The 11161-nt window shown below is 32.3% G+C and overlaps 2 protein-coding genes across 3 annotated transcripts; both read right to left on the reverse strand.

The window, feature by feature from the left end:
• Positions 1 to 28: 28 nt before the first annotated feature.
• LOC123908509 (protein RGF1 INDUCIBLE TRANSCRIPTION FACTOR 1-like) lies at positions 29 to 3477 on the reverse strand. The gene is made up of 4 exons (XM_045959164.1): positions 3093 to 3477; positions 2725 to 2943; positions 1600 to 1815; positions 29 to 709 (listed from the first exon to the last, which is right to left on the reverse strand). Exons 1-4 carry the CDS (start codon positions 3093 to 3095, stop codon positions 476 to 478), a joined length of 672 nt encoding a protein of 223 aa, XP_045815120.1. The 5' UTR covers positions 3096 to 3477; the 3' UTR covers positions 29 to 475.
• Positions 3478 to 6043: 2566 nt separating this feature from the next.
• Positions 6044 to 10140, reverse strand: LOC123910076. Of its 2 annotated transcripts, none has more exons than XM_045961115.1 (5): positions 9999 to 10140; positions 9534 to 9684; positions 8562 to 8655; positions 6549 to 6629; positions 6044 to 6453 (listed from the first exon to the last, which is right to left on the reverse strand). In XM_045961115.1, exons 1-5 carry the CDS (start codon positions 10036 to 10038, stop codon positions 6316 to 6318), a joined length of 504 nt encoding a protein of 167 aa, XP_045817071.1. In that variant the 5' UTR covers positions 10039 to 10140; the 3' UTR covers positions 6044 to 6315. The 2 variants fall into 2 exon arrangements, with proteins under 2 accessions (XP_045817071.1, XP_045817073.1); XM_045961117.1 differs by having other exon boundaries at positions 9534 to 9681; positions 9999 to 10123.
• Between the last annotated feature and the right edge of the window lie 1021 nt (positions 10141 to 11161).

Here is an 11161-nt window from a genome sequence, read left to right on the forward strand (position 1 = left end):
ATACCTTAACCAATGTCTTTAGGGTACTTGTTAGTAAGACCTTATTTTTTATTTATCTTTTAAAGCATAAGCCAAACTTAAATATACTCAATTGAGAGTAGTCTAGGAACCAACAACTGAGAAACATAGTCTCTTTCTTAGCATAGTTGCTTTATCAAGTAACTTTGTAAAATACAATAAAGCCAAGTATATCTAAGATGCCACATTAATGACCACTTTAGAAGTTAGAAGTGGCATAGGCATTAATATTATTATTGCATCAGTGGTTTTTTGGTTACATATAAAAGAAAACTCACAATGCAGCTATAACCTATAGCCTATACGATGAATAACATTAGTTAAAGTGTAAATTAGGTATGATGGCGAGTTTGACAAAATCCCAGTGTTGAATTTTCGAAGTAAAAATTACAGTGATTCACTGTAATTTTGTCAAACTCGTCTCGAATATAAACATGTACTAATTAGTATAAGTATTCTATATAATAAGGTGTCCTCCCATTGGAGCTCTATGTGGAATCCCCTTCCTCCTCTTAGCTATTCTGTAAGGTGGTGGTGTTGATGGTGTGAAGCTTTGGATTTTGTTTATGTTTCTGTCATTTCCATTACTGCTTGATTCTTCACCATCTGATCCATCTCTCTCTTCACCATCTGATCCATCTCTCTCACCTAAGTTTTTTTTCTTCTGGAATTTCTTGGAGGTTCCAACTATCTGATTCAATAAATACATACAAAATCAAAATTTGAAATATTGAAGATGTAATTTTCTTATTATGGTTTAATTTGTATTCACACACCAAAAACTATATACACAGACATTCAATTATATATCTATCATGTAAATATTACGTAATATATCATGAAATATGATTAACAACAAGAGTGAATAGACAAATTAATCTTTGAAATTTTAAACATCAGCTAAAATAGTCTGAATTTTTGAATTGCCAAATACAATAACTTTGAAAGCATGAGTCAAAATATTATACTTTTAACTTTTACTATTAAAGATTATGACATGACACTTCTATATTGAATATGTGCGACATTTCCATGTTGATCACTCGTTACTAACCAATTGGCATAAATTTCATAACGTACATTGTGACATGTTCACTAATCACTTAACATGTCATGTCATAGTCTCTGACAACAGAAGTTAACCGCAAGACAAAGACTAATTAAATGACATTTTATAATTTTATAATGTATTAGCCAATTTACAAAAATGAACTATTTTGACAGATGATTAACATTTTAAAGACTAATATGTGTATTAACTCACAATGTTTTACTTTCAAGGGAAAGAAAAAGGGTACACCCTAAATGTTTGCATAATTTTTATATGAATGCTGCCTAATATAAATGTATCCTAGATTAGATGAAGCAACAACTTAATAAACCCAAGAAAAGTATACCAATAAAACTAAAGTGTAAAACCTATTATGAATCACTAACACATACACTAGATACGACACTGGCATTAACACGTCGACACCAACACATATAAGACACTAGAGACACTTCGATCAAAAGTAGGTCAGCACTCCAGAGTGTAAAATCAATGATAACTTGATGGGGAGTTGGGTTAATTATAGATACCTTACAACCAAGGGAACAGTAGGAGAAGGAATCAAGAAGGCTTCTTTCACATACATCGCAAGTATTGGTGACTCCTTTGCCAGGCCTAGGTTGAGGTCTTTCATTCAAGAACACAATCTTTGCGCTATTTATAACATATGTTTGAACCCCTGTTATGTCCAAACATTTCTGTATCTCAGATACCCTTATCACATCATGATATGAAGACCTTCTTATCTATCAAACAAGAAAAAAAAAAATTAAATTAAAAGAAAATTTAGTTACTAGTCCCACATTATATCAAACGTGGTCGGAAAATGACTTTATAGATGGTAGACATCTCTTGCTTTTTAAAAATCAATTTTGTAAGGAATGAGTTAGACACAATTTAAATTTTATGATATTTTTTATAAAAAAAGTCATCATAGTCGTTTTTTTCTTGACTAAACATCACGGTGTACTATAAACTAGTACTTACATTATAAAGTCTTGCTAAAATAAAATGCCAATTTTTTTTTTTTGAAAACTCAGCCGGCCTAAAATTGACTAATATGATGGGGTCAATTCCACCGTCCACTCATGGAAGTATAATCTATCACAATTCTAACATCATGGTGAAATTATGGGCATATAAATTGCACAATAATGGTACCCAAAAAAAAATTTTGCACAATAATAAATTCTTTCAAGGAAGAAAATTCAACAACCAAATTATTTTAATTGGCCATCTATAGTTGACTTTGAAATTGCAAATTGAGCATTCAATTCAATGGCACACGTGTGATCGATGAAACCAACACAAAAGACAAATATTTTTAGGATCCATTAGTGGATGTATCCTTTCCCAACAAAGTAACAATGCATTAAGGTCACATAATCAGATTACAACTATCAAAATCCTCAAGCTTTTAACCTTTTCTATTTTAAATCCTCACCAAATTGGATCAAACGGAGTCGTAGACAATGAAACACCGACACAAATATCAGACATCGGACATAGTAATACTGCTAATAATTTGAAAAATAAAAGTGATCGAATATAATCACACATGTAACCTTTAATCTGAAGTCAGTGCTACATATTTCAGACCGAGTTCCTCAAAAATAACTAGAACTATAGTTAAAAGTTTTTATTTTTAATTTTACCTGAATAGCATTATGTCCTTTATGAGAAGCCAAACATGCAGAGCAAAGGGCTCCATTGATACAATCCAAACAATACATATTGCATTCACTTTTGTTGGAATCTGCATGCACTTTGCATTGAACAAAGAAGCTAGTTTGGAGAAGTGGTTGCAACCATGGTGGCCACTTGATTTCTTCTTCATTCAAATTTCTCACCCTAACAGCACCTCCTCCATTCACCTAATTCCATATAGTTAACCAATTCAAAAATATCAAAAAATAATATAATTGCAAAATTAACAAATCAAGAAGAAAAAAAGACTTCTTCATGTGTATGGTATATGTTAAGGGGTTTGCATTTATTGTTTATAGTTTGTAGTAATACTAACCATGATTCTTGTTTGATGTAATTTGCTCAGGCGTGATGATTCTCTTATGATGACAACCAAGTTTTGCTTTTGAGGAAAAAGAAAAAGAACTTTCAATATATATGCTACTATATATCTTAGTTATTTTAGGAGAAAATAAAAAAAATAAAAAATCTAGGGGAAAATATGTTAGCATTTTTTTTTTTTTTAACATATTTTGGATTTAATATTTATCGAGGTAGATAATTATAATAATTTGTAGACTTATCATAACTGTCTATCTTAGCAAATATATATCCAAATAAGATACGAAATGGGATATTATTTTTATTTATTATTGATTTGGTCTTATTATTCAAAAAGTCAACAACCAAACCTCACTCATAGTGGAATTGTTGACCTGTGTGTTAACTCTAGTTTTTGTTTGTTTATTATGTAATTGTTTAGGTTGTAGGTTGTGACTCAAAATAATTGTAATTGAAAATTACGTATAATTAATTAATTAATGCAGACAATGCAGTTTAAGTATAGTGATGTTCAAATTTATTTGGTTTAACATTTTTGTGGCTAGGAAAAAATTTGAGCACAGACATAGGTTAGGTTAAGGTTGGCAAGTTGGCAACAGTGTCTGTTTTCATGATCGACACTTCAAAGGTTAAGATGTGGACATGTGGAGGTATAGATAGATTAGTCAGCATATATTAATTTATTTTAGTTTTAATTTAATTTAATTGAATGAATGGAATATGTAATAATAGAAAAATGGTGTGGCCAAGTGTCTGATTGTTGGGTGGATCAGTGGAGTGTATCCCATTTAATTTAATTTAATATTTAATTTATTAGAAAATTATTATAAAAAAAAGGTATTAGTAATGTCTCTATTTCTAATGGTTTATTTATACTTTATATAGGAATACTTCCCTTTTAAATTTATAAAATTGTCTATTTTTAAAAGGATATGTGTAATTTAGTCACAAAAAAGGTGTGTGTATACATTTCGGTCTTTGAGATTAAATTTAATCGGAATGTGTTAGGTGAAGTCGAATCTAACTCAACCTGACTTCATCTAAGATTTTCTTTTATTTTTTATTTATAATGAGTGAGAATCGAACTTATGATATATAACATACTCAAACCCCTTACCACTAGACCAAACCTAGTTGCTTTCACCTAAGATTTTCTAATACTTTAAAATATGTTATTTTGAGGTTAATTTATGAGATTTTTTTTTTTTGACTAAAAATGAGATTCTGTTTGTTATTAACCTAAATACGAGTATATTCTTTTTTCAAAAAGTAATTTTCTTTTTAAATTGATTTTTTTTACTAATAACTAATAAATTGATATGTTTTTAAATAAGGCAAAACTCTATTTATTTTTAAATTGGATATGTTTCAAAACAAAATAATATTCTATTTATTTTTAACCTAAAATGTCTTAAAACAAGAATTTATATTTTCTGTAAATATAGTAGACCTATTTTCTATTGCTCATAGCGATATGTTTAAAATTAAAAACATCAAAGAATTCTAACTTTCCTAATTTTCTCCTTCAGCAACGATGTCCGATGAGTCTCCTCCTTTATTGACGATTTCATTGGAGCTTTAGATATTTGAAGTCATTAACATATATGTTTCATGCTATTTTACTTTATGCAGTTTTCAAAAAAAAAAATTGACACATATGCAGTTTTCAATTAAGAATAAACCAGTACCTATATATATATATATATATATGTTGTTATGTTTTTTTATTTTATTATAGAATTTTTTTGTTAACTAGTTTGTATTTTATGAGTAATTTACATGTTTGTATGTGTTTGAGTGTGCGCGCGCGTGTAAAAGTCATTTTCAATTTTTCATAGACTCATACGAGTCTACGAGTCGATTCTACGAACTCGCGAGTTTACTCAATCCGACAACCTTCGAAATGACCATTAACACAAAGGCACGTTCTAGGGAGGAAATGCATACATTGATAGAAGAAACAGAAAATGCCACGAAGAGAAAGTTAGGTTTCATCAGTACTCTGGATATATCTCTATCGGTGATGTCCAGAAGAGAAAGTTGTTTTATTATTTTGTAGAAGTATTATCGAATCTAGCTTCAAAGCCAATTGTTCTCTGGCTAGGTGGAGGTAAGTTTGGTATTATTTATGTTATGCGTATGAAATTAATTCACCACCACAACAACAGCTCATTTATCCCAAGATTCACCACCACCACTTGGTTCAGAACCTTCGAAGACCATAGCTGAGAAACATCACCACATTTATATCAGCCTCACCATCGAAGTGATTTCGATGGTCGGCGGAGGAGCAATTCTCGACCTCCTAGGATGGTGGCTGAAGAGGAGGCTCGCTGGTGGCGGCGTAAGCTTCAACGTGAACTTATGCATTGAGCATAATAACAATTATGAATTAGTGATAGGTATGATGTTGCACTTTATGTACCCCCTTAAAGCAGTGTTAACCATGCACATAGTTTGCAATGGAAACCTCTTTTCCTGATATAAAGATGAGTTTATATCAGAACTTGTGATAGGGGAATGATTTAATATTCTTGAAGAAACATTCATTTCTCATTTTCCATGCACCCTTTCCATCTGCACCATTGCTATAAACTTGAGATTTCGTGCGATTTCAATAAACAGTTTGGGTTTTGCAAGTGCATTCCATTTAAAAAATCTCAAAATTTTCCCTTTTAATATTCTACTCTTACTTCCTAGTCCTACAAAATCTTTTTAATTTTGTCATACTTATGCCAAATGTATTTGTAACAAACATTAGTAGCTTTCAGCCTAGTTTTTATTTATTTAAAAACCAACCGTTAAAGTTAAACAAAGTTTAAAGCTAATCAATAAATTATAAAAATTTAAGAAATTTAACAGTAAATTAAAACTATTCAATAGAGGTCTGTGGCTTCTTATACGGATAAGCTAAATCCAAAAAACAAAGAGGGTACCACAGTCATCAAATAAGAAACAGGCTACAGCCTACAGCTAGTTTGATATTTATATTGCTCCATAATCCAAACTGTATCTTCCACTGTCCACAGAAACAAAATCTTCCATTGTAGAAAACAAAGAAGGAAAAAGGTTAATAGTTTCACAGTTTTAACCATATATCAATCCAGCACCAATACATTTTTACCATTCAAACCTTCAAATAACATATACTACCCAATTTTGAATGTTTATCCGCTACTTCGAAGTATTGTTGACAATGGTATCAAACTAGAAGTGCTTCACTTGGTAGCTTCAACTTCAGGATCACTGATAGGGCCAGCAGCAGGCACATTATTGTTACCTCTCAGACGTGAAGATATATTATCAATGGCAGAGTTTAGTTGGCCTATCTTTTCGTTCAAGGTCTGCCTGGTCCCCTGTTTTCAGGAACAACGTAACATAATCAAAACAAACCCGACATATTCCACTTACAAAGAAATATCTAATCAAAAGCTAAGAGAAGCCCAATTACCTCTAGCCCTTCATCATAATATATTGGTCGTCTGGCCTTCCGAAACCCATATTCATTTTCATCTAGCAGAGATCTTCTGATCTGCATGGCAAGTTAAAGTCAACACCATAACATGCTACAAGCCTTCACAATGGAAACACTGATATCTTTTGTGAGTAAATAGTAAACGAACTAAAAGCAATACAACAATCAGATAGATAATGCAAATATCACTCTTTGTTGAGACAAAACTAGGCCATATTAATATGACAATAATTTCTAGCCCTTCAAGGTTTTGCTAAGACAGGGTCCAAAGATGGAAAAGTTAGTAGTATACTTTTATAGACATTATTCTACTTGTCAATAAAATTAAATAATCACAACTGTGTTTTGGTTGAGCAGTGAGCAACCGCTGCCGTAAGCTTGATATTCCACCATCACCATGGCAGCTGACTGCTAACATATTAGATATTGCAAATAAAAGAGAAAGTTCCTCAATTCTTTTCCTATCCTTTGAAAAGCTAATAATTTAGCTCTCGAAGCATTAAACAAATGTTGCACTAGGTAATAAAACTACAGTGATGAAGAGATCTCACAACAACAAGTTCAAATAATTATAATCTTACAACAATGAGTATTACAAATAATATAATGGCTTTCCATATGAGTTGAAATAAGTTTATGCATCTCAACTTTTTAAAAGCTCTCATCTAACTCTTCCATTAGCACCTATAAACTTGCTTATATAGGCTACTTTTTAAAGTTAGGAATCAAATAATTATTTTAAGGTTTAACTACATATTTGGTCCCTTACGTTTATTTTAGATTTCAATTTGGTCCCTTACGTTTAAAACGTATCAATTTGGTCCCTTACGTTTTCACCGTTTTCTTTAGTTAGTCATTTCCGTTAAATTTTCAGTTAACTCTATTTAAAAATGCCACGTGGCTAATGTTTCAAATCTGTCCCTTGTCAACTCCATCATCCACCGTTGATAAAAAAAGGACTGGGCATGATTATCATAGACTATCCACACTAAATTATTTTCCACTTTCTTTTTTCCAGAACTTCATCTTCTACAATTGTGACCGCAAAAAGGGTCTTAATCAACTCAAATGTTACCCAACCCATGTTTCTCGTTACATAATGCAAAACGACGGTTCTTTTTTGGGTTTCATTTGCAATCAAAAAATAAGAAGAATCCCCTTGTTAATTTTGAAAATCATTAACTCAGTCTTAGAAAAATTGCAGATCTAAAAAATAAGTTTTCTATCAAATCGAAAAATTAAAAATTAATCATTGATTACTCTTGATTTGCTCTTGAATTGTTGAAAGGAGTTGTTGGTTATGGTGGTGAATCATAAGAAATGAGTAGTTTGTGAAAGGGTTTTTTGGGTTGTTGTTTCCATGAATTTGAAAAACACTTCTGAAGCTTAGAAGAGAATAGATTTTTAGGTAGAAGATAAGAACTCATCTCTGATGGCGGAGTACCAGTGGTGTCGTGGCGGTCCGGCGGTGTTAAGCTTGATGTGGCGGCGGTGCAGATTTGTCTTTTAATTTTTGTCTACCATTAGATTGATCAAATGGCTATAATTTGGAGAAGATAGAGAAGTAGAGAACTTTAAACGGAGTTAACCGAAAATTTAACGGAAAGGACTAACCAAAGGAAACGGTGAAAACGTAAGGGACTAAATCGATACTTTTTAAACGTAAGGGACCAAATTGAAACCTAAAATAAACGTAAGGGACCAAATGTATAGTTAAGCCTTATTTTAATTGATAAGTTTTGTATCAACTAGAAACAAATCCAAACTGCGCTGTAGTTGATAAACAAGAGTCTGTTGTTAACTCAGTCTTATTGCAACTGCATCTACTCTTTAATTTTTTCCCACAAAACGAGTGGTCATTTATCACAAGGGTACTCTGTCTTCCTTTCTCTTTCTATTTGGATAGCACAATCAAACTTATTTATCATAAATAGTTTCCAGTTAAACTTGCTAGACTCCATAAATAAAATTGAAGTAAGAAGAAATCACCTGGGGAGCAAACACATACGCTAGAGTTCCAAAAATAGCCCCACCCAGAATAAAGCCAGCAACCAAATCCGCTCCTCCACCTCCTCTGCTTTCGCTGCGAAAAGGATACAGTTATTACTTAACTGAAAGAATAATTGACATAATCTTCCAAAATAAGCAACCAATAAGATCAAGCGAAGTGCAAATTCAATGCTCCAACCATTGCTCACATTCAAAAGACAATAAACACAAAACTATTCTAAAAAAATCATGAAACGAATCAGTAACTATAACTATTCATAATTACAAGAACGAGGTTTCAACCGTCCATTCACATTTTGTTTTAAAAATCATATTAACTATACATCGAGAGAAAGTGCACATTTAGATTTTTTTAAGTAAAAATGGTGAAAACAAAACATTCAAGTGCGACAGACAGAGGAAAGAAAACATTGAAAACATCACCATTCTTTCTTCATTTCCGGTTTTTCATTGACAAATTCAAACATAGCAACTGGTATGGAAGACTATTCTATGATTTCTTTAGCATCAAAGAAAGCTAGTGGGAAAATACTTGTATGGTTATTTAACATCAAAGATAAGCTAGAACTATATAAGGTTAAAAAGAATTATTGACTCGTGCACACACCACAAATAAATAGAGATTCCTGAAACATGCACTTAGTGAGTTGATTGTAAACTGTAAAGTGATTTATATTTCGATACATTTATCTAAAAATAAGTTGAACAATAAATTTCAGTGTAAAAGTCACATTTAGACTCAAAACTCAAAAGCTACAAATTATAGCTTCAAGTTAAAATCAATTCAGGTGGCAAAATCAATTCTACTCGAGAGCATCTAAACACGTCAAAAACCAATTCTAGCTACTCCAAACGCGGAACCAAACATAAGCTAAAGTCTTTATCAAACATGGCAAACTTCAAATTATTTTTGTGAGTTTGTAACTATAAGCCATAGATGGAATACCATACCGGTATTCTGCACGAACCAGTGAAGTGAGGCTCCTCCGGCTGACAAGGTTTGATTTCCTTTGAACAGCAGCAAGCTTAGGTCCAACACAAAGCAGAGATGAATTACGCTTTGTTAAAAACTGCTCAGGTGATTTCAGATTAGATCCACCTACTGAAAAATCAAATCAAATCAAGTTCCATAATAATGGTAATAATCTTATAATCAAATCATATAATTCAAGAATTCCAATGGTTACTTGCAAATCTAAACTATTACAGTCTGAATTAGTTGGTTGATGGAAATTGATCGTATATAAGAAGAATAATTGAAGAAATGAAAATGTTAAAAATTGAATTGAAAAACCCTAACAATAAAGAAATGGAGTATAAGGAGGAGTGAGATGAAGAAGTTGAAAATTATCCGATGATATACGCGCGCGGCATGTTGTTGCAATATTGTTAATTGTTAGGAAGAAAAAAGCGAACCTGAAATCGATAATGGCGCGAAAGAAGTCGCCATGGCCATATGGGAGAGTGAGTTTGAAGAGAGAGAGAGAGAGAGAGAGAGAGTGGAGTTATCGATCGGGTGAGTATTACGATGCTGATGTCTTACTCTGCAAAATACTATTTTTGTGGAAGTTTTTTTTTTTTTTTTTTAATAAAAGAGATGGCCGGAGCCAAGAAAAGAATTAAACTGCAATAAGTCTAGGAGTTGTTATCCCCATAACATCAGCTAACAATAAAGAACTTAGTTGAGTCGGACAATGCTCATAAATCATCAAATTAGTCTCATGCTGACAACCAAGATTAGCCAGCGCATCTGCACACTTATTTGCTTCACGGTAGCAATGACACACCTTGATCTCCCACTCTAACTCGAGTAACCGACGGATTTGTTGGACTGCTCTCCAACCCACCACACTTCCCTTTCCTCCGTTATTCAAAGTGTAAGCAACAACATTTGAGTCAACTCTCAACTCAACTTTCTTAAACCCACGATCCCAAGCCAATTTCAAACCTTCCATCACCCCCCATAATTCTGCTTCATACGCACTACACCATCCTAAATTCTTTGAAAATCCGCCCAACCAGTTACCCTGACATCCTCGTATGAGCCCACCACAGCCTGCTACTTGATTACCCTTACTTGCTCCATCTGTATTTAAGCACACTGCACACTGCACACCCATCCATGCATAGGGTACTGCCATGTTAGATTAACACTCGAAATAGTCTGATGTTTTTGCATTATTTGCTTTTGCATTGCATTTGTATAATAAGCAACTCATCTAAACACTTCCTTCCAAGGCTGAGCTGGACGAACATAAGCACCATCATGTGCTTCTCCATTATTATTATGTTTTTATTACGAGGGATAAAAATTATGTATTTTTTTTCTGGAAGGTTCTAAAAAATAATCTTATTTATGATGTATCAAATTTTGAAAAATATCAATATATAATTTTTAATTTAATTTTGTCCACCTGATAAAAAGAAATTATGCAATAATCTTGGTTCGAATTCATGTACCTTGATTTTGCGTGTGTGAGTTTTTAATGTCTTATTATTTCGCTTATCTTCCAAAAAAAAACTTTTGATTTTTTGAGTGTTGGTTCCACATATTTAGGAGTATAGTCTATTGCACTAGA

Source organism: Trifolium pratense, linkage group LG2, assembly GCF_020283565.1.
Source record: "Trifolium pratense cultivar HEN17-A07 linkage group LG2, ARS_RC_1.1, whole genome shotgun sequence".
Taxonomy (NCBI): Eukaryota; Viridiplantae; Streptophyta; class Magnoliopsida; order Fabales; family Fabaceae; genus Trifolium; species Trifolium pratense.